Source organism: Sceloporus undulatus, chromosome 3, assembly GCF_019175285.1.
Source record: "Sceloporus undulatus isolate JIND9_A2432 ecotype Alabama chromosome 3, SceUnd_v1.1, whole genome shotgun sequence".
NCBI lineage: Eukaryota > Metazoa > Chordata > Lepidosauria > Squamata > Phrynosomatidae > Sceloporus > Sceloporus undulatus.
The window spans coordinates 56,983,664-57,007,897 of NC_056524.1; the positions used below are offsets into that span (position 1 = coordinate 56,983,664).

General features: G+C 38.5%; 1 protein-coding gene across 2 annotated transcripts in view; it reads right to left on the minus strand.

Annotated features, from left to right (window-relative positions):
* SAMSN1 (SAM domain, SH3 domain and nuclear localization signals 1) overlaps positions 1 to 24,234 on the minus strand; it is an 89,471-nt gene that overhangs the window by 56,033 nt on the left and 9,204 nt on the right. Inside the window, exon 1 of one of the 2 annotated variants that reach the window (XM_042458991.1) lies at positions 12,118 to 12,240. The exons of the other annotated variant lie outside the window; for it this stretch is intronic. Within the exon in view, the coding sequence (XP_042314925.1) occupies positions 12,118 to 12,174 (57 nt within the window). The 5' untranslated portion in view covers positions 12,175 to 12,240. Of the gene's footprint in view, positions 1 to 12,117; positions 12,241 to 24,234 lie in introns of those variants that run through there. 2 annotated transcript variants of the gene reach the window in all.

Here is a 24,234-nt window from a genome sequence, read left to right on the forward strand (position 1 = left end):
ACCCATGCATCATTTAAATACCATACCTCCAAAGAGACCCGAAGCAGCTTTATTTTGGCAGGCTGAAACAGGCCAAAGTCTCCTATAACAAGAAGACAATGGTGAGCACTTTGTTGGAAAAGCTATTACTGAATTCCTCTATAATGTATAAATATCAGCCAGAGTTCAACCTACAATTTTTGGGCAATGTATCGGAGCATGTGATTACTTCCCAGTTCCAGGGGTTTTTGGTTGAAACGGATTATCTAGATCCATTTCAAACTTGTTTCAGGCCTTATTAGGACAAGCTACATAGAGAAGTGGTCAGAGGGAGTGTATTTCTGTCATTTCTGCTGGGCCTCTCAGCAGCTTTTGATGCCACCAACAATGATATCTTTCTGGGCCTCTCTGCTGGGATGGTAATAGGAAGCATTTTTACAGTGTCTCTCTTGCTTTCTGGAGGGCAAACCCAGAAGGTGCTAAGGAGGTCCTGTTCAACCGCTTGGCTGTTGGCCTGTAGGATCCCTCTACATTCTGTCTTGTTCCCCATATTATTTAACATATATATGAAACTTCTGGGAGGGGTTGTCTGAAATGGATGTGGTGCCATCAGTATGTAGATGATACCCAACTGTATTGCTCTTTTTGGCCCCAATCCAATAAAAATAAAAATAATACTTTGACTACAAACCCTAAACTATAATTAAAAAAAGGTTGGTGGAATCTGGTGGAAGTCGATTTCTGAAACATCGCCTAAATCTAGCTGTGACATGTGATCAGTCGAAAAGGGAGAGGCAAGACTGGATATTTCAAGATAGAGTTTGGATACAGGAATATGAAGGTGAAATTAAAGCAAAAAGAACTGGAAAGTTTTGATACTTTTAGGGACTAAATCTGTAGGTACTAACACTCTTGTCTAATACACACAGAGAGATATACACATACAGGCTGAATCTCTGTTATCTAAAATGCTTCAGACCAGAAGTTGTTTGAATTTGGGATTTTTATGGATTTTGGAATACCTGTATCTCCATATATGTACATAATGGGATATCTTGGAGATGGGATCTGGGTCAAAACATAAAATTCATGTATATGTCATATACACCTTATACACATTGCCTGAAGGTAATTTTTTACAATATTTTTAATACTTTTGTGCATGAAACAGTCTGTGTACTCAGAGGTGTCACTGTCTCAGCTATCCATGAAAAATGTTTTGGTTTTTGGAATATTTTGCATTTCAGAATTCTAGGTAAGGGAAACTCAGCCTCTTGTCTATATGTGTGTGTATATGTGTGTGTGTGTTTAGGGAGAGGGCAGGAAATATATAAACAAAAAATGTGGTTAGTAGATTAGAATCATATGACATGGATTACTGGCAGATTTTTGTGTACTATACAAAAAGAACCTTCAACCACATCCTCTGTTTTTCCTCTTTCTTTGCAACTTTTAAAATGTAAGTTTTCTTATAGGCACTCACCAACTGAAGTTTGGCTAATGTTAGAGGGTAGGCAGATACTGTACACAGAATACAATCTAACAATTCAAAATTTCTTAACATTTTTCAAAATCGAACATTAGAATTGATCACACAGCTCACAACACGTTTGATTACTACAATCACAAGTAGAGAGAAGAAAACTGCACCTAAAGTACCACTACAAAATATAGGCGTTTTCTCCAACATTTTAATGTATGTTTTTCTTTTTATACATATAAAAAAATCTTGCTCCTACAGAAATTAAATATTATAATATCCTAAATTGTATTTAGAATGTTGGAAGCTGGGGGCAGTATCAGAATATTAAAATATATAAATATATGCAATATATTAATATGAGTAAAGCACATGTAAATGAAAAATAATTTGATAGGGGGAGCATTAATGAGAAACAAAAGTCATAAAGTCATTTCCAAATAAATTGGAGCAGGAAAACAACACAAATCCACATAATAAAAGTAAACTTAGCAAGTGAACACTTCCCCCAATTCTGTTGTTCTATCTAACCACTGGATTTTGGGTCATTCTTTACCCCTAAAAGTTTCCCAACCTTAGTATCTGTATAGAAATGCAAGACAATAGGCAACAGTGTTGGCTGCAGAAACAGACCACACAAGTGCAAGCAATGAAAAAACCATTGTTAGCTCTGACCCAGTTTAATTTACAGGCCTGCAGGAAACAGGAAAACCTTATCTGTCATGTCACCTCCAGTCCCCCCCTTTAATCTGGTGTACAAAGACATGTTTCCACAGTATTATACATGCAGACCTCTATCTGATAAGGCTCACAGGTATTTTCATAAAAAATAATCAGAACCAGATGTTGTCTGTTTGGGGCAGATTTGCAGAAGCTGGAAATGCCCTGACAGTTGCTTTCTTGCAAAAGTGTATTCAGGACCTTCCGTGACAGATCTACATGCTGTCTTTGCTTCTAAGCATAAATTTACCCATTTGGAAGCTGGAAGAAGATAGCTTTTTATCAGCTTATCAGCTGTATTATTAGAATAAAAAGCAATAGATAAAAATGTGACTGCAAAATAAATAAATAAATTTCAAAATTTATCTTCAGCAAATTTACAATTTTTCTATTTTACAGATGATCCTCTGAAATGCCTTTGAAATAATATCAGGAAACTGCTTAACCCTAGTTAATATTCATTAACTGTATATCACCTTCATACTGGAGATCCTGGCCTTCAAAACTTGCCATTAAAATTCAAATAATGTTGAATGTTTAGTGTGATAGGAATGTCATCTGTCAAAATACAGAGGAGCAATACCATAATTTTTTTAAAAAATCTACCTGGTTTTATAAGAATTTCAATTTCATGCATTTATAACAGATCACATCACTAATTTATAATTCACTTTATACCTTATGTGTGCTCATGATGCAATAGCACAACTTCCCTGGATAACAATTATAGAGGTTTTCAGCAGAGTACTTCACCAAATTGAATACCTACCCCAACCTTCTATTTAAAATAATACCACACTATTCTATGTATGCAATGTAGATAGATATAAGAAAGTTGGTGGTAAAGGGTTAGGGCATTTAGTTAAGAACTAATATGCTAAAAAAATAATAAATTGCATTTATATTAAAAGAAGAGAACTGTATTAGGTCTTAAATTTGTACTTAAATTTTAGTCACTTAAATTTAATGTAATGTAGGGTCAGAATAGATGGGCAGAAAAAGTGGTTCAAGCATGCATTTTCCAAATATAAATCAAAAGCCTGCTGTCCATGCCACCTGTTCCCAAGGTGGGCTGAACACCCATGAGCTGTCCACACCATGTGGTGTCAAGCCACAGTGCATTATTATTATTTATTGTTGCCTCCCCACCATGCATGTGCATCATTGCACAACCATCCCATCTACAATTACTTCTCACTTACTGCCCAGATACCATTCCATTGGATGGCCACCCTTTTGATCGTCCACACCGTCACACATGCGATGTGTCACCAGTACAGTGTATTGGTGCATCGGTGTGCTGAGTGATACACTGGCAAAACACAATCATGGAGGCCTCCCATAAATGCCCTCTTCATTCCCCTTAACCTCATGCCTCCCTGTTGGACTGTTTGGTTTGTATATGTTGTAATTATATCCATTACATTATTGGTGATTGCCTTTTTTGACTTGATGCAGTCCCATACCAGCTCTGGGCGGTTTATATTCTGGTGTGATGAAACACCAGCTTCTTTTTGTCTGGGTTTTTAGTCTCAAAACATGGCTTCATTTTGCTTTCCACCCATTTTCACCTTGTATGTTGTCTAAACACCCGAGTTCAAAGCAGTTAGAAAGCCACTTTATTTGACCAGTGTGGACTATGCCCATAGCAAAGCCTTTACAGAATGAAATTTAAAAATACAATCCAGGATTTTACTACACCCAATCCATGTCTTTTGAGAGAAAGAAGCAGATGCATGATTTTTGAGGAGGAAATTCTAATTCACCCACCAAAAACCTTTCTCTTGTTTCCCCTTTCTCCAACCCTTACAATCACATCTCTTTATCATTCCACTTCCTTTACTGGCCTGAAACAGACGGGCCCGAAAGATCAGTATGTGGTCACTGATCACTGATCACACCGAGGTAGCTGCAACCACACGTGCCTGGCCCTGATCCAGGCTGCTGCCAGTAATCCTTAACCAGTGCCACTGGAAGGAACAGATCTTGTTCACTCCATCATGGCCTGGTTCTTCCTGGATAGCAGGGCATATATCATCTGAACACTACACTCCAAACACAGCCGGAATCCACATCATTTGGCCCATGGGCTTCAGGCCAATGATTCCCACATAAAGGCCTGAGATCAAAATTGGATTCCTGGAATAGACAAGGAGCATCTATGTGGTGTCTTGTTTAGTACACAGTGAAATCACATGGATACAAAGAAGACCACCCCCAGTTTACCCTTGTTACTGTAATCAGGCACAAATCATTGAAATTAATAATGTAATTAATGATTTATTTCTGAAGTTAACACCCAAATTCTAACTCAACCAATTAAGTTCAAAAGAAATTTAATGGCTCCTATTTTCATTATAAAACATGCAACTTAATTGATAACAGTAGATTTTAATCAGTTAGTTCATATTGCTGAGTGCTCAGCTCAGTAGAAGTAGAGGAGAAGAGAAGAGGGAGCAGAATCTTGCCTTTCCCAATAGGCTGATGATACTGTAGAAATAATGCAATTTGACATCAGTTTTACTGCTATGGCTCCATCCTACAGAATCCAGGGATTTGTAGTTTTGTGAGGCACCAGCATTCTTTAGCAGAGAAGCTAAAGTCCTTGTAAAACTGCAAATCCCAGGATTCCATAGGATAAAGTTACAACATTCAAAGTGGGGGTAAACTACATTATTTTTACAGTGTAGGCACATCCTCTGGCACAAGCAAACTGTTGCAGCCTCTCACAACTTGTGTGTTCTTTCTTATGAGTAATTTTGGCATCTTGACCATACTCTGATGTTACTTGGCCATGTGTGTCCTAATTTTCAACTGTGTAATGTTGGAGGGCATGCACCACAGAAGCAAAAGATGAGAAATTGAGAGAGTCTATGTTGGAGTCCAGGAATGGATCATACACCAAATCAGGACTTATTGCTAATCATAGATGATTTGAACACAAAAATAAGAAACAGAGCAGAATCAGAGATTATAGGAAAATTTGTCCTGGACTAGAGAAACAAATCAAGAAATAGACAGACTGAGTTCTGTGAGACTAACAATTTCTTCATTGAAAACACATTCTTCAAACAATCCAAGAAGAGACTCTATACATGGACATAATGTGATGGCCAATATAGAAATCAAATAGAATACATAATTGGAAGCAGAATATGGAAAAAATTCTTTTCACAAGAACAAGGTCAGAAACAGACTGACATACTAAAAGCAAAAAGTTCGAGTTAAGCTAAGGAAGAATAGCCATCATGCCAAAATACAACCTAGAAAACATCAATAATTTAAAGACAAATGATACTGCCCAACTTACCAGGCCGCCATTGTTGCTGGGGTGGAAGACACCCTAGTCTCCATAATTGTGGGGGCCTGTCTCACCCCCAGCAGCATTTGGGCTGGCAGGAAGGCCTGCTATTGGCTGCTGGGGCAGAAAGGGCAGCTCTTTTGCACCGGGTGCTGGGACTACATGTCCCACCTTCCATTGCAAAAGGGAAGAGGCCATGATTGGCTGGCTCAGACCCCTGGGGGCAGCCAATTGGTGGAAGGGGCCTGGGAGGCCATGCCTCCGCTCTTTCCAGGCACCTTATTGGTGGGCGGGCCTATTTAAGGCTGCATCATATGCCATCCGGCGCCATTTTAGCTCTGCTCTCCCACCCTCCCTCCCTCCCTTGGCTAGGTTGTTTTTGTCACAACTTTGTTTTAGGGTGGCAGCATGGTGAGCATGGTTTCCAGGGCCCTGTAGCACTGGACCCGGGAGCACTGAGGGCAGGTGGTGTGGCCATTGCGGGGGGTACATTGAGTGAACATCTCCTGGTGACTAGGGCCTTATTGGAATATGCGACTGACATCATGCCGATGCTTGGTCATGACCAAGCAACCTTACATCAATCAGCCAGGGTATTGATTGATGTTTCCAGATCCAGATCTTATGCTTGGGCCAACCCTACCCTTTGTGCTGTTTGTTAATAAAGTTGCGGCCTTTTCCTCCAATTCTGTGTTGTTGTCTTATTGGGCAGCTTCCTTCCCACAGCAAAGTGAAAAACAGATTTGCAATTTTAAGCCTAATTGACTGGGAACCAGAAGAGGCATTAAGGATCATATGGCAAACATACACTGGATAATGGAAAGTACTAAGAATTTCAAAAGAGGATCAACCTGTGCTTTATAGAGCATAGTAAAGCATTTGATTGTGTAGATTATGAAAAACTATGCATTGCTCTCAATGAAATGGTGTGCTACAATATTTGATAGTCCTGATGTCTAACCTGTACTCAGAACAAGAGGCCACTGTTAGGACAGAATATGGAGAAACAGCATGGTTTCCAGTTGGAAAGGGGATCTTGGAAGGCCAGCTAGGAAGAACTAGACAAGATCCTGAGGTATAAAGATATTTCATTAAATACAAAAGTTAGGATTGTCCATGTTATCATATTTTCTTTTCTATGTATGATTGTGAAAGCTGGACAGTGAAGAAAGCTAAGAGGGGAAAATATGAATTCATTCAAGATGTAGTGCTGGGACTGCTAAAAAGATAAATGAATGGGTCGTAGAGCAGATCAGGTCCAAACTTTCCCTGGAAACAAAGGCTGAAAACAGATGGGCAAGAAAAAGCAGCTTCTGGCCACTTTGGGGACATGGTGTACAGATGACATACACATCATGAGCAGCCAGAAGCCACGTGGAGAGAGTGTCCCCAGCTGGGAAAAGGAGTAGGGAATTCCACTCTTTTCCAGCATCCCATTTGGGACTGTGGCAGAAGCCTGGATCGAGACTGGGCTGTGTGGCACTGTGATTCCATGCTGATAGTGGCCTCAGGCTGCTTCAAGCTGCCGGTCTGCATGATCCCAAAGATGACTGAACCGAGGTTGTGTTTTGGCCATATCCTGAGAAGAAAGGACTCACTAGAAAAGACTATAATGCTTGGTAAAGTGGAGGGAAGTTGCAAAAGAGGTAGACTGCATTCCAGTTTGATAGACTCAATCAGAGAAGCCATAGCCATGAATCTGCAGGAACTGATCAAGGTGGTTGAGGATAGGTTGACTTGGAGGTCTCTCATACATAGGGTCAAAGGTGACTCAAAGGCAATTAACAATAACAAATGCACCACCAGCCTACATGCTGGCTATTGTAACTCAAACAAAGCTTGAGCCCCAAATTCTCAAACTGACAAAGAAATAGCAGGTGAATGTCCTTCTGGCTGTCCATAACTAGATGATCATCTGAGTTTGGCTTGTAGTATACAGGCCAACAGCAATATCAGCATTTTCTTCTGAACATATGACTTTGGTCTAGTTTACCCAATATGTTTCTATTTAAATTTATGATCCACCTGTTCACATTAAGGTGTCACAGTCAGATAACAGTAATAAAATAATTCCAGTGCAATGCAATTTAGAAGCAGCTATAAAAATGCATAAAATATCAGATAAAAACAGAAGCCAGTTGAAAATGAAAATCTGACATTAAGAGAACACAATTAGTTTGGGAGTCCAAAGGTCTGTCTAAACTAGATCTTCCTGTAAGCAGAAAACTAACAAAATGAAGGTTAAACAGGTAAAGACTTCCAGAGACTTCAGTTTTCTCATGTTGTCCCAAACAACATCCCTGATAATGACAAGGTGAAGACATTGCTGAGCATGGTATTAGAAAAGGTAATCTGTTCAATACTTCCCCATGATTTCTTTTTCTAAAAATCCTATTTTTGTGTAAAAATAAAAGCTAAATGTTTCATTTCTTGTTAACTTTTCCTTCATTTTAAAATCTTTTTATTAAAAGAAGTAATGATATTAATATGATCATATTACATTAATATGTCAGCCCTACCAGGGGCAACGTTAAGTGTGTTATCAAGTCCAGACTCATTCACCATCAAATATTCAGTTTGCTATTTTTTAGGTTTTTCTAAGAAAGAGAAAAATCTAAACAACAACAACAACAACAATAATAATAATAATGAAACACTTGATTGAAATGCAATCCTGCATCCACTTAGTAGTAATTCCTACTTCTGAGTAACTGTACACTCATACAGGTGAAAGACCAGACATGTGTGGCCAACCAACATCAGATTGTGGTCAAAACAGCAAAAGTTATTAATAAAGATGACAACTTAAAAATGTTTGCTTTTTTCTGAGTTTATAGGGAAGGGCAAGATTGTGTCCCTCCTCTCACCTTCCCCACTCCAAGTTAATTGAATTCAAACTACTTTTGCACTTTGAGCTCAATCGAATTGAGGATGAGAGGGCGAAAGTAGGAGAAGAGAAAGAAACTGATACATTTCAAAAGCAGCTGAAAAAAAGTGGAATGATAGACGGTTACTGTAATTGAGACTGTTCCTGCCCAAATCAGATGGAGGGTATCTAACCATACACAAGATAGCGCCATTAGAAGTGAGCCAAGCCAGAAAAGAAAGAAGTAAAAAAAAATTAGAATAATAATTTAAAAATCCCCTGTCTATCAGCATATCAAGGGGATTGTGTGTGTGTGTGTGTGTGTGTGTGTGTGTGTGTGTGTGTGTATGTAAGAGAGAGAGAGAGAGAGAAGAGAGAGAGATTAGGATGATAAAGTGTACTGAAAGTAAAATTTCTATTTTATGTTTGTGTATAAACTTATACAGTATAGTCTACTGTTCTGGAATTTTAACTTTTAACTTTACAAACACACACACACATACACAGAATAGCCATATATAAATCTTCCAGAATTAAAACAAATGCAAATTACTATTTAATTATTATTTAAACACACCTGTTGGAAGCTTTTTTACAATGCACATTTTGCTTTATTAAATTCTGGCTAGTGAGGAAGACATGCAAGGAACTCAATTGTGAAATTGTACCAGTGTCTTTGTAACTACAGATGTATGCGTTAAACATTTCTCAACCATATGGTAAATTTGCCAACTATCTTGCTTTGAGGAAGCAAATTGTGAAATCCATCATGACGATGTGGGATTGGTTTTAGTTTGGGGTTTTTCCACTCCCTATATCAAAAGCATAATTGATGTAATCAGCTGATATAATCATCTTTTTATTTTTTGTATTTATATGCATGCAAAGTAAGTATGAGAACCAGTATGGTGTAGTTTGGGTCTTGGACTATGATTCTGGAGACGAGGTTTTGATCTCCTCTTAGCCAGCAAACCCACTGAGTGATCTTGGGCCATACTGTCTCAGCCTCCTCTGAACAAATCTTACCCCCCCCCCCAAAATAAAGAAAACCAAACCAAACCTGTGACAGGTCTGCCACAGAGTTGCCTTAAGTCAGAAATGACTTGAAGTCACACAATAACAATAACAACAAAAGTAGGTGGAAAAATAATGTAAGACCATTACATTAGTGAAGACAGAAACTTTAGGTTGGCTAGCATAAGCCCAGGGTGGGCTGGAATTAAAAGGTCTCCAAATATTTATTGCAGTAAAATGAAATGATAAACCTATTACAGCACAGGCTAAATGTCAAGTCTTTGTCATTAACTGTTATGGCTTGAACACTAAGGAGAACTCTGTATATTCTTATAGAGAAAATCATGGGAATGGGATACACTTGGGAACCACTGTGGAAGAGATATTGTTGTCAATTTAATACTTCTGAAGATGCAGAGCAATCTACCAGGTTGCTACAAGGAATCGGTTCTTTAACTAAGAGGCAGGATTGTTTTGTAAATGATTTGAGGTCTTTTTTCCCCTTCCCTGAGTGATAGACAAATATTTGGTGTCTTTTCTTGAGACCTTCATATACAGTTAGCTGCTGAGGAAAAAATGCTTTTCTTAAAGTTTCAGCCCTAGTATATTGCACTCATTGCTGCCACACTGCAGAATTAATGCAATTTGATAATGCTTTAACTAACATGAATCCATCCTATGGAAACCTGGGATTTGTAGATTGTTGTGGCACCAGAGCTCTCTGAGAGCAAAGGCAAAATATCGTACAAAACTACAAATCCCAGAATCCGACAGCATTGACCCATGGCAGTTAAAGTGGTGTCAAACTGCAATAATTCTGCAGCTAAAGCATGTAACGATCATTTAGTTAAATCAAATTATGTCCCCTAATCCTGAATGTATCAGTAGTCCCAGCTCATGTTACTCTATAGATTCAAAACAAAGATGTACATTGGTGATCTGTAGAAAGGAAACCACTTTCCTTCACCATTTTTATCCATTTAATAAGACAGATAGATATCAATACAATACAGACAGCTCCAGTATTAACAAATTAACCATATGTCAACCCTCATACATCGAGATAAGGGATTTTAGTCCCCAAGTATAATGTTTTGTTGTACAACACATACAAAACTATACTTACAAGGGAGGCACCATTGTCACTCCACAGCATTGAACAATATCTCTGAATTTCAGCCATTTATTATGCACAGTATATCCCGCCCAACAACAACAAAAGTCCAGGATAAATTATTTTCCAGTAAATCTAGTGAGTTGTTTTTAACTGGGGTAGTTTTCATCCTAGGCAATGTACAATGTGACAAATAAAATAAAGTTCTATGGCCTTTTTGGTGAACCTTGACACAATGAGGCAGTATGTTAGTGTCATTCAAGGGAAACTGGGGTTTTTTTTCCCAATGAAGGAGAGTTGTGAGACTTCAGCAGGGTCAGGAAATGCCCCAAGGACACATTTTATTTTATATGAGTTTATTTGATTTTTATTCCACCTTGTGTCTTATTTCTAGATGGTTGAGCAGAACATACTTGATTTTGTACAAAACACCTCTTGGATATGGGGCATTTTTATACAATGAAATTCTCACTGGGATTAGAAAACACCCTGTAACTCATACAACGCAGGTTTTTTCCATCATGGCATATGATGATGGTTAAAGGCCAGTGTTACTATGCCATAAGAGAGACAGAATCTAGCAGCAAAGATAACCACAACAAAAACTACCTGCAGTTTGAGATCAAATATATTAATGTTCTATGCCTGTTAAGAAAACAACTCACAGTATTTATTACTGTAAAAATGTTATACTTCCCAAACATTTAAAAAATAAATATTTCTTTTAAAATACTTAGAAACACAGAATTATTGGTTTATAAACCAATAGGTATGAGCCTGAATACCCTAAAGGCACAAAATCCCATCTGATCTTGGAAGCTAAGCAGGGTTAGTCCTGGTTAGCACATGGATAGGAGCTTGCCAATTAATACTAGGTGCTGTAGGCTACATTTCAGAGAAAGGAACTATAGCAAACTACTTCTGAGTATTCCTTGCCTATGACATTCTCTATGAAATTCATGGTCACCATAAGCCAACAGGTATGCGTGCATGCATGTGCACATACACACACATGCACACGCACACACACAAAAAACATTTGGTGGATCTGCTGTAATTATGAGGTCATTGTAATGCTCCTGTATAACCCACAGCAAAACACAAAAACTATCTTAACACAGTAATTTATTAAGTTTCTTTGCACACCCATGTTCTTGATATCACATCTGTGTGAAGAAAGTAAATCATACTTTATATCATTGTTGGTACTGAGACTAGTCAGACTGGTTTACATGTATATCTCTGGATTATAATGTCTGACTAAATTAAGGAAACTGAATTTTCTTTAAACTAAATCTAGGCATTACTTAGTATAGGATGTTGAAAATCCTATGCTAAGTAAGAAAATTTCAAGAACATATTTTTCTTGTTGGATATATGGGCATATGAGCTGCATATTGGGTGGTGATAATATCTACATATTATTGCCTTTACCTTATAATGCAAAGGGGCTGTTTGTGTAAAATTGCTGCCCCAGAGAATCTCAGCAATGAGCATGTCAAACTGCCCTCAGTTCCAGTGAACTAAGACAAGTGATTTTGTATGATTTTGTTGCTACACAATCTAGATTACTTTTAAACAATACGGTTATACTGTTAGTTTATTTGCCTTAAAAGTAATTTTTCAATGTTAATTTTTCTTACCTTTGGTTTTTGAGATTTCTCCTTCTCTGAAACATTGGAGGGTTTTCGCTTCAACATATTAAAATTCAGATTACTTTAAAAATATCCTTACACAGCAGAATTTTTCAGTTTGTCTCAGCTAACATGCAACAGTGAATGATACACAGAGCTCACATCAGCAACCTAAAACTTCCTTATTCTGCTAAGGATGTGACTTCACTCATCTCTCTGCTAGGTCTCTTTGAAACAGACAGAGGAAGGAAGGCATTAAGAGAAGAGGAAAAAACCCAGCAAAAAGAAATAAGGAAGCTCTCCGGGTAAAACTCATCAAGTCAAACTCTCAGTTTTTTTCCTCACATTTGTATCAAGGCAGTTTTCACAGAGGCAGTGCTGTAATTATATTATTCCAATGCTTCAAAATCTATGCTAGCTACAATTCAGTTTCTAAGCCTAATTCATGTGCTGATTTTATCATTTAAAAACCTTACTGGAAGCAGCCTTCTTTCCCATCACCATCCAAGGGCCTTGGTCTGATTCCCCAATCAAAGAATAGGGCTTTTTCAGTGGTTGCACCCCAGAGAGAGATTTCCTTTCTCCTTTTCCAGTACTAGGGTACCACCGTGTGTGTGTGTGTGTGTGTGTGTGTGTGTGTGTGTGATGTCCTATTTGTTTTCCTGTATAATTTGCCAGCTCCTCAAAAGCATATGGCCCACCAATATGTGAAACAAAATACTTATGCTTACCACACCGGCCCTGGATTGGGCCTGTTGCATTACGAAAGGGGTTGTTATTGTTAGGGCGTGGAAAGACGTGCTGTGTCCACCATGACTACCTACAGAGTTGAACCACATTGACAGGACACCAGGTAGAAGGAATCTGAAGAGATGTCTGCAAAGGTATTCAGGCCAAGAAGGAGAATATTCCTTCACCACTGCAAACGGCCTTAAGCTTGAGAAATAATGACAAGAGCACTTCAAGCCTTCAATCTACATGAGAGCTTTAATAAATAAGTTATTTTGCCAACCAAACAACCATAACAACCAAAAACAGAGAGGGAGTTACTCTAACACCAACTGTCATAACTGACACACTCTCTCAGAAGGACTGACAGCATCAACATTCCATAATGCAAGTATCAACTGTCAACTGCCACTGGAACTGTAATAGGTTCCGCTACAGCTCTATCTTGTGGACACATAAATATCATTTCCTAACAGTTATGAGAATGGGAGGCAGCATAGAACAGATCTAACCACACAGGAGAACGCCGCCACTGCCACCAGAAGTTTCAATTCTCTTCCAGATGCGTCCCAGAGGGGCCAATTTTCAGGATGCTTCTAAACAGTTCTCGAAAATTGGCCCCTGGGGAACTCATCCGGAACAGAATTGGAACTTCTGGCAGTGGCATTCTCCAGTGTGGTAAGATCCGTTCTATGTCGCTTCCCGCTCTCATAACAACCTCTTTCGTAATACAACAGGCACATTCCAGGGTCTGTGCGATAAACTTAAAGATGTGAAATAATAATAATAATAATAATAATAATAAATGTTTTATTATAGACCGCTATTCCGCAATGTATGCAGTGTTACAGTAAAAAATTGTAATACATACAAGATAAAAGGTGAAAGTTTAAGGGTTGAGAAGTCTGCGTCGCTGCAGCCGTCCCCGATGTTGCGGGTCTGCCTGATCGCTCCCTCTGAGGCCAAGATGACAGTTGAGGAGGGAGGGGCCTCTTCCTTCAGGCAGTCCCCGATGTTGCTGGGTCTGCCTGATCGCTCCCTCTGAGGCCGAGATGACCTTGATCCACCTTGGTAGGATGCAGCATGTTTCACTCATGGATTTTCTTGAAAAGAGGTTCTCTGGGTGCAGCTACAGTTTGACATGACTTTAACTGTCATGGCTCCATCCTACAGAATTCTGGGATTTATAATTTTGTGAGGTACCAGAACCCTTTGGCAGAGAAGGTTAAAACTACAGAAGGTTAAAACTACAAAACCTTGTAAAACCACAAATCCCAATTATTCCATAGGATGGATCTACAGCATGTAAAGTTCTGTCAACTGCATTATTTCTACAGTGTAGATGCAACTTCTGAAACTCCCAAAAAAGCAATGGGAATGGACCATTGCAACATTTATTAAATGACCTACCAAATAAACATAGCCATCTTTATTGAGTTCTGGATGTTTCTGATGTGTGATGGAAACAAGTTTACCAAACCTAACAGTTTACTGAGAGCTGTATTTTAATTTAATACCTCTAAAGTGAACATAAAGAAAACAAACAAACAAACAAAATAACCACACAAGAAATACACAGATTCAATCTAGACAATGAGGAAATTGAAATAGTTAAAGAATTCCCATATCTAGGTTCAAACATTGACCAGAATGGAGACTGCAGTCAAGAAATAATAAGAAGACTAGGAATGGAAAGGGCAGCTATGAAAGAACTGGAAAAAAATACTGAAGTGCAAAGACATACAACTGAGCACTAAAGTCAAAATCATTCAGGCCAATTACCCAATTCCCAATTCCCATGTATGGATAAGAGAGCTGGATAGTGAAGGAAGCAGATAGAAAGAAAATAAACTCATTTGAAATGTGGTGCTGGAAAAGAGTACTTAGGATACCATGGACAGTCAAGAAGACAAACAAATGGGTTCTTGAACATATCGGACCAGGGCTCTCCTTGGAAGCAAAGATGATCAAATTGAGACTATCGTACTTTGGCCACATAATGAGAATGCATGGATCACTAAAAACAAACAAACAAACAAAACAATAATGCTAGGAAAGGCGAGGGTAGAAGAAAGAGAGGAAGACCACAAACCAGATGGATAGACTCTATCAGGGAAGTTGTGGGCAAGGGCTTGCAGGATCTGGGCAGGGTAGTGGAGGATAGGGACTCTTGGAGACGTCTCATCCTTGGGATCGCCATGAATCTGAACTGGCTCAAGGGCAGCTAACAACAACAAAATGCTCCAAAAGAAGCACATGGAAGTACAGTCAGCCCTCCACACTCGCAGCGCTGATACTCACGATTTTGATTATTTGCGAGGTCAAGGCTACGTGTGCATACACTTCTCCTCCTCCTTCCCACCCATTTTTTCTCCTGGAGGGGGACCCAAGAGGGAGAGGCCTGAAGGAGTGGACATGCCAACCTTGCCCCTTTCTCTATTGGAATAGTTGCCTTCCCCAGGCAGCTATCCCAACGAGAAAAGGGAGAGGAGGATCAATCCCCCCATGGCTTTCCCACTGGAATAGCTGCCTAGAAAGGGGTGGGGAGCCAGTTAAAGGGACTGGAGGGCAGGGGAAAAAGAGGAGTACGTGCGCCTGCTCCTCTGTCCCCTGCCCACCTGTCCCTTTAACTGGTTCCTCATGGGGGGGGGGGGGAATTTGTGATTTTTCCATATTTGTGGAGGTCTTCTGCCCCATCCCCCATGAATGTGGAGGGCTGACTGTATATATATTAGGGATGTACATCAACTGTAAAACAGAGTTTGGACTCTGATTCAGGACTTTAGAAAATGAGCCACTTTACACGGATCAGTCCAGAGACAGCCAATAGTGAATGTAAAGGTCCATCACTCCTATAGACAATTACAGGAAAACCATAAATAAATAATTAAAAAATTAAAAATAAAAATAATACTTTTAAAAAAATTATAACTTTTTCTCTTTGTCAAAATTGGGTGAAATTTGCAGGTGTAGGAGCTCCATATGAGGGGCTATGGCAAATAAATTTCTGATGAATAAATTTGGGGGTTCTTGTGCTATGGTCCTTTATGTTGTTGGTTTTTAATGGAACTGCCAATCAATGTTTTCATTTCTTGGCAGAATTACAAGAAATATACAGGCATAGGGGTTTTTTCCCCCTTTTAAAAAGGGTATTGAATTAGTGTCAGTATTCCTAACTCAGTTCTATTTATGTATGTATGTATGTATGTATGTATTTTGTGACTGGGGAAAGGAACAATGGATCTGATGCTTACATTCTACAGTATGTACATGAATATCTAGAAATTAAACAGCAGCAAAATACGAATCTGAATAAAAGAAAGATATTTCAATGCAGGGAAAAGTTAGAAATCAATTAAAAATGCTGAAGAAAGAGAAAGGAATTTGATGAACAAAAGAGAAAGTGTTTTTCACAAAAAGAATCTGAAGCAACTCCACCCTGCAATGCCATACTGAACATTTGAGATGCTCATTGCTTTTACAGAATAATCCAGCAGCTGAAAAAAAGGAGGTAGCAGCAACTGTATATTTATATATTGATTACTCCTTCTCCCAAAGCCCAGTGATTGAAGCACCCAGGTAGAATCTGCCCTAGATTCAGTAGATGAACCTATCTATGACTCTCTCCTTACAGTTTCCCCTGCCCTGTGCATTTTCCTAGATATGAATTCTAAAAAGGAAAATTTTGTTTCATTTTGTTTTGGCCCAAACGTTCCAAGGAATGCCCATTTCCAATTTGGATAGGCTTGGAGGGAAGCATGCTTCTCGTCAGAAAGGACCAGAAGTGAACCAAATAGACTAATCTAGTTTATGCTACATAATTTCTCTAGATCAAGTGCTTACCATTAATACACATTGCTGAACTACTGATATTATAACTAAAATGTTGGCAAAAACTACAAAAACATACCAACTGTTGCAAGAATAAACATATTGTCTATCTTTCCTTAATATATATCAACCTGTTTTGTTTCTCCACTCCACCCACAGTGGTGCATGAAGGAGAAAGAGCAGCTAAGTACTATATCTTTAGAAATGGCCTCTATCTTCCTGGAGTTAGTAATAAATATTCTAAAATAAGGGTGGTTGATGCCTATATATCACCGTTCAGATGAGTTATGTTTTTAATTTTATCATTCGAGTCACTACACATATTTATGCAAATCTCAAGAAGCAATATTATATCCAGATATTTTGAGCAAAATCTGTTGACTAGCCAACAAAGAAAGATTACAAAGGCATCAGCCATTTATAAAGGTCTTGTGACAAGTTTCTTTCAGATGCTTAGATATTTTTTTAAAAGGCATCTATAGCCACAATTTAGCAAGAATATAACATGTTCTATATAACAAAAGTGGAGCTAGTGCCCCAAGTTCAATTCTATTCTTTCAATAGAATCACAGAACCATAGAATCATAGAGTTGGATGGGGATTCAGGAGCTGTCATGTTCAACCACCTGCTAAATGCACGATCTCCGGTTAAAGAATCTCCAGAAGGTAAGCTCTTTTTGAAGATGTCAAGAGAAGGAAACCCCACCGCCTATCTAGGCAATTGGTTCCACTCCCAAATCACTCATACTGTTAAGAAGTTCCTTCTAATGTTCAATTGAAATCTACTCTCCTCTAACTTGAAAACATTTAACCTGGTCCTAACTGGCAGGGGCAGCAGAGAACAGGCCTGCCCCCTCCTTTTGTGATGACCTTTGAGGTATTTAAATCATGCCTTATTCTTTTCTTCACCAAGCTGAATATACCCCGCTCTTCCAACTTTTCCTCAAAGATTTTGTTCTCTTATCATCCTTGTTATCAGTTTCTCTTATCATTCTTGTTGCTCTTCCCTGTAACTGCTATGACTTTTCTATATTCTTCTTAAAATAAGATGTCCAGAACTGCTTCAAATGAGGTCTGACCATTGCAAAATAAAGTGGGACTATTACTTCTCTCCACTTGGAAACTATGCTTCTATTAATGTTGGCTAAAACAGCATTCATTTTATTTGCTGATGGCTCATGTTCATTTTATTTGCTGATGGCTCATGTTTTTCATCATGTTTATGATGAAAAAAATTCCAAGGTCATTTTTGCATGAACCAAATATCCTCCATCCTATACCTGTGCAAATAGTTTTTTCTGGCCTAAATGTAGAATTTTGTTATTGTCCCTATTGAATTTCATTTTATTATCTTTTGCCCAATTTTCCTGTTTATCTAGATACTTTTCGATTCTGTGCCTATCTTCCAATGTGTTAGCCACCCCTACCAATTTTGTCTTCTTCTGCAAACTTGATAGGATTTCCTCCACCTCATCATCTAAGCCATTGATTTAAATGTCAAAATTTAATGGTTCCAGGACAGAACCTGAGGCACTTCACTTGAGATGTCCTTCCAGTTTGAAGTGCAGCCAATGATGAGAACTCTATGGGGCTTGACAGACCACCCCTTTGAAGCAGCACTTTGCCGGCACTAAAAGGAACTGCAAAATGCCGCTCCTTTTTTGGACTGGCAAAAAAGGCACCCTTGCTTCTGCGGTGGTGGCTTTTCAGTGTTCCTTTGCCACAGTGTGTCTAAACGCTGCACCAAATGAGTTTCATGATGCCCTCCGCTGGGTGGTCAGGTGCACGGCATGACACCAGTACTGTATTGGGGCCATGTAAGGGTGTGTGGTGTGTGGGCGCCACACTTCCACTCTGCTCCGAGACTGGCATTAAACGCCTGTCTGTTTAGCCCCTACAAGCATGATTTTCCAAACAATTATGGATCCATTTAACAGGGTTCCCATCTATTCCACATTTAATCAATTGCTAATCAAAATAGTACAGGAGAACTAATCTAAAGATGTTCCCTGAGTGTTGGGCCCTATAGTCAGGCATGACCCTTTATCAAAACTTTCCCTGAGTTTTTGTGTAGTTTGACGTGTTTAAATCAGTGGTGATAGTCTGTCTTGTATTCTTGAAATGAGATCAAGAATGAAATACCTGGAAGGGCAAAGCACTCCATCCCCATGCATCTGATAATGGCAGCTGAAATGCCAATGTGGATACCTGACCCAACTGACAATGAAATGATTTGAGGAGAAATACAAGAACACAATCCACCCAGTCACACATCTATCACATAATTTGGTGATCCATGTTCAGTGTTTTAGAGTAATTACAATGCCAGTTCATCTAGTTTAAATTTGTTACACTCTTGCCCATTCCTGCTATTTTTAAAGCAGCATGTAAGAAGAAATCAAACTACCCTGATCATTCAAACATTAATCCCTTTTCTGCCCACTCTTAACATCTGTGTGATTAATAAAAGGAGAATGCATATGTACAGTAATATATGAGCTTCCTTTCACTAGAATATTTATTGTTAAACAGGAAGAAAGAGACCATTTCAGGAGATATAGTGCCCACCCATATCTATTTCCTCTCTTCATGCATCAGAAAAATTATAGCAGCTTGAAGGCTGACCTGATTATCTCTTTGTCCTTGAAAGTTTGACCTCTGCACTAGTTGTAGAAAGTACCAAACACAGTGAAAGATTGACATCAGTAACATTACAAGCACATAATTTAGTTAAGTAGGAGTCTTGAATGAATTTTAATGTCTTGATAGCTAATGTTGTCTGAGATTTTTATCTTTTTAATTCTCAAATGGTCTTTAAAATGAAGAATGGAATGTATAACATTGATCATAAGATGGGGCAGGAGAATAGGGAGCTTGTGAGTGTGTGTGTGTCTTTTGTGTGATTGTATGTGAAAACAGATTTAATGACTAGTTGTAAATAACACGAACACACACATTAGCTTTTTCATTATTTAAAAAAGGGTACAGTCTATGCTACAGAGTTTCTGGCTTTTCACATAAGTAATACACATGTGGAATGTCATATTTGATAAGGGCTTTATTGATCTATATGTGGTTTCTTTGTTTCCTTGTCGTTGCAAAGAAAGTGTGGACCCAGCCAATAATGGCTCCATGTATCTGTTTAGAATATATGTTAAAGTTAAAATGACTCTCTTTCACTTTCTACAGTATACTAGCATTCATTTGTGAGGCGATGGAGATTTAAAAATAAGCTGCCGGTGGGAGTTTGGGGCTTTTGATAAATATAATGAAGAGAGGTGGGGTGTTAGGCATTAAACTGGAATGTTCATCCAGAATTTCATCTGGGTCAACAAAGGTCTAATGTTCCTTCCTTCCTTTCTTCTTCTATTCCTTCATGGATGAGAAAAGTTAACTTTAATTCACCTATATCAGATTCCTAATGTAGATTAGCCATTATGCCAAGTTTACAGGGAAAACTCTATATGAGGACTGGATGAGGGCAAACAAATTGAAGCTTAATGCAGACAAGACAGGAGTGGTTCTGGTCAGTCAAAAGACAGATCCAGGAATAGGGATTCAACCTGTGTTAGATGGGGTTACAGTCCCCCGAAAATGCAGGTTCATAGTTTGGGGTTACTTCTGGATTCAGCGCTCAGCTTGGAAGCCCAGGTATCAGCAGTGACTAGGAGTGCTTTTGCACAGCTAACGCTCATTCGCCAACTGAGCCATTCCCGGAGGAGTCAGAACTGGGCAAAGTGGTACATGCCTTGATTACATCCCATTTGGATTACTGTAATGTGCTCTATGTGGGGCTGCCTTTGAAAAGTGCTGCAGCCACGCTGTTAACTGGAGCTAGCTACAGGGAACATAAAACTCCCTTGTTGCAACAGCTCCACTGGCTGCCAGTCCATTTCTGGGCACAATTCAAAGTGCTGGTTTTGACCTATAAAACCCTGTATGGCTTGGGTCTAGGCTATTTGAAGAACAGAATCTTGCTGTACGAATCCCCCAGAGTATTGTGATCATCAGGAGAAGGCTTTCTCTCTGTCCCACCACCCTCTCAGGTGCGTTTGGTGGGAACAAGAGAGAGGGCCTTCTCAGTGGCTGCTCCCAAGCTCTGGAACTCCTCCCTAGAGATGTCAGGATGGCTCCATCTTTGTTTTCTTTTTGACAGCAGACAAAAATGTTTTTATGTCGCCAGGCCTTCACATATTGATATGGATGCTGTTTTGTTTTTGTTTAAAGGAGTTTTATTTTTAATTTTTTTTAAATAATGCAGTGTTTTTAATTGTTTGAACTGTGCAATTGTTTTTTAAATTTTGTATTTTTAATGTTTTATACTGTTTTAACTTAGACTGTTTTGTTAGCCACCTTGAGTCCCTATATTGGGAGGAAGGCAGGATATAAATGAACAGAATATAATGATGATGATGATGATGATGATGATGATGATGATGATGATGATGATGAATCAAAATTCTGTGTAAAATAGTCTTCAGTTGAAGCTAAGTGGGATGGGTCCCATGAAGGAAGAAAGTGTGCTATGCTCATTAAGTGGCAGCAACTAAACCATTATTTTCCTGCAAAATTTAGTTGTATAATATACAACTAATACTGCCTGCATTTAGAGGTTATTTTAATAGTTAGAACCATTTTGGGTTTATTTGAAATGACTTCAAAACTATATTTTTCATTTTTAAAAATAATATAAAACATATTGGTTGTTTAAAGCATACTTGAAACAGCTCATTGAAGTTTCTGAATCCCAGTATCTTGCACCACAGTTCTGTCTTGGGCAGAACTTGGTTGCTCTTCCCAACTCCCATTTGGATAAGCATACCATAAGCAGAACCTGGAATTTTTCATGCTGCAATAAATATCCTGTATACAAACCAAAAATGCACCATCACCATACAGCAATTAAGATTAAGTGGTGACCTGTGTCTTTGAAAAAGCCATCACAAATAAAATGACTCAGAACAGTCCCATCACTATGGTCTAATATGCACTGTGGAAATAATGCAGTTTGACACTGCTTTAACTACCATGGCTCAATGCTATGGAATTCTGGGTTATGTAGTATTGTGAGATATATAGCCTTCTTGGTTTGAGAACTCTGGTACCACAACAAAATATGAATCCCAATATTTCATTGCATCATGCCATGATAGTTAAAAGGGTGTCAAATTGCATTATTTCTGCAGTGTCAGCTCTAAGATAGCACTTCACTGTGAAGCCAGTTCACATCTTTTGCTGAAGATTTATTAAAACTTGCTAGTCTGTAGCTGTAAGCTGCTTTGCATCAAACAAACAAACAAACAAAAAACATGGATGTGTAAATATACTTGCAATATGCCTTAATGAAAAACAAGAATGATCACCCATGAAAATGGTTCAACAAGATATGATCAAGCATTTATTAACAATGCAATTATCATCACCAACCCTAAGCTAAAACTTTAGATTCTAGCTATAATGTGCTTTGCATTATATGATTTGTCTTTCACCAAATCAGACCCGTCAAGCCAAGGTATTTTGCTCTAACTGGTGTTGACACTACAAGATACTAGGCAGAGTTTCTGCACAGTCTTTTTATTTGAAATGCTGAAGATTGAAACAAAACACAGACATGTGTTCCCCCCACCCACTCAAAAGAGAACAGGGGCTGTCAGTCACCTCAGAGAGTTTTAGTTATAGACAGATGGTGAAAAATATTTATATAAGCTGAAAGAAGAGTATTCAAGGAGTAAACAAGAAGATAACAAAAGTCCTCTTTTGTCATAGGATCTACATACAACATACTGAATGAACTATTTGTGGAGGCAAAGTAGAAGGTCTAGAACTGAAAAGCTTTTTTGGTTTGAAAAACTACTCCATGGACAACCAATATGTAGTAAATGACTTTTCATGCTGCACGTGTGGTGTCAGCTGTCTGCATATATCTGATTAAAATCAAGATCAACAACTGTATATTCTGAATAATGCTAAAGCATTCAGGATACTCTTTTCTGCCGTAGCCATTTTCTATGAGTGTACAGTTCATGCTGAAAGAAAACATTTGTCATCTTTCTTATTCATGATTTTATATAGGCATAAAATATTAGAACTTCATGGGTAGTTTCCTGCCTTTTTCTGGCTATTTTAATTATTCTAATTATTAATTTCCAAAATACATGTTGCAATTGTTTTTCTAAACTTTCTATGGATACTCTGATGCCAACTGCAGCAAGGCTATCAGAAACTGCATGCAAGAGAAGTAAGAAATGCAGCATTAGTTATGAACAGAATGTTTTTAAATAGGCTTCCTGAAGCTGTTTTATCTGTGTAAATACGTTTACAGTGGTGGTAAAACACCAAGCATAGAAAATAGAAGTCTTCTTATTTGGCTGTACTATCAATGGCCTTTCAACTATTTCTAGAAATACAATGATGAATCAGATAAATTCCTTTCTGGTTGTAATGTAGCAGAAAAGTGCATAAAATGTAGAAACAGCATTGTTAAGTGAATAAGGAGGAAATTCTGTCATATCAAGGGCACTGGATTAGGAACCAGTAGATAATCTGTGAAGGTCTACAAGGTCATACCTGTGAGCTCATAAACAAGACTTAAACATATAAAGGGTACTTTGGGTCCCTAGTTTCTTCAGTTCCAATTTGTATGATCTCTGCTCTATCTTGGATACTGTCACACAATAAACATCTGTCTGAAATGTCTCCATGACATACATACATACATACATACATATATTGAAGTTGAGGCATGCTGGTTTTCTGGCATGCAAAGACAATTACTTGCCTGGTTTACAGTGGGACTTACATATATGTGTGTATGCAACTAGGAATGGGAAGAGCAGAAATGAAAAGGGCAGCTAGAAAAGATCTTAAACTGTAAAAATATATAGCTGAATGCTAAAGTTAGAATCATCCAAGCTATCATGTTCCCCATCAGCATGTACAGATGTGAGAGCCGGACAGTGAAGAAAACAAATAAGAAGAAAATCTATTCATCTGAGATGTGGTGCTGGAGAAGAGTGCCAAGGATACTGTGGAAAGCCAAAAAAATCCCTAACAAATGTGTCCTTGAACACATCAAACCTGAAATCTCTTGGGCAGCCAAGATGATCAAAATGAGACTGCCATACTTTGGTCATATAATGAGATGCCACGACTCATTTGAAAGCACAATAATGCTAGGAAAAGTAGAGGGTAGCAGAAAGAGAGAAAGACAATATGCCAGATCGTGGGACTCTATTAGAGAGGTCATGGGCATGCATTTGCAGGAACTAACGAGAGCAGTGAAGGACAGGGGAACTGGAGAAGTCTCATCCACATGGTTGCCATGAGTTGGGGTTGACTTGAGGGAGCTTAACAACAACAAAAATGCAACAAATGGATAAGACTGATGAAAACAGAAATAGTTTAAAATTGTATTTGTCACACACTATCTCTATGGACTTTATCAGATGGGGGGAAATTTGGGGTTTAAAATCCCTATGAAGGATTTGTTGCTGGAGCATTCCTGGTTTTTTCAGGATAAGTCCTCTCTAATCGCAACATTGTGGGAAAATCTTTGCTGTTATCAGG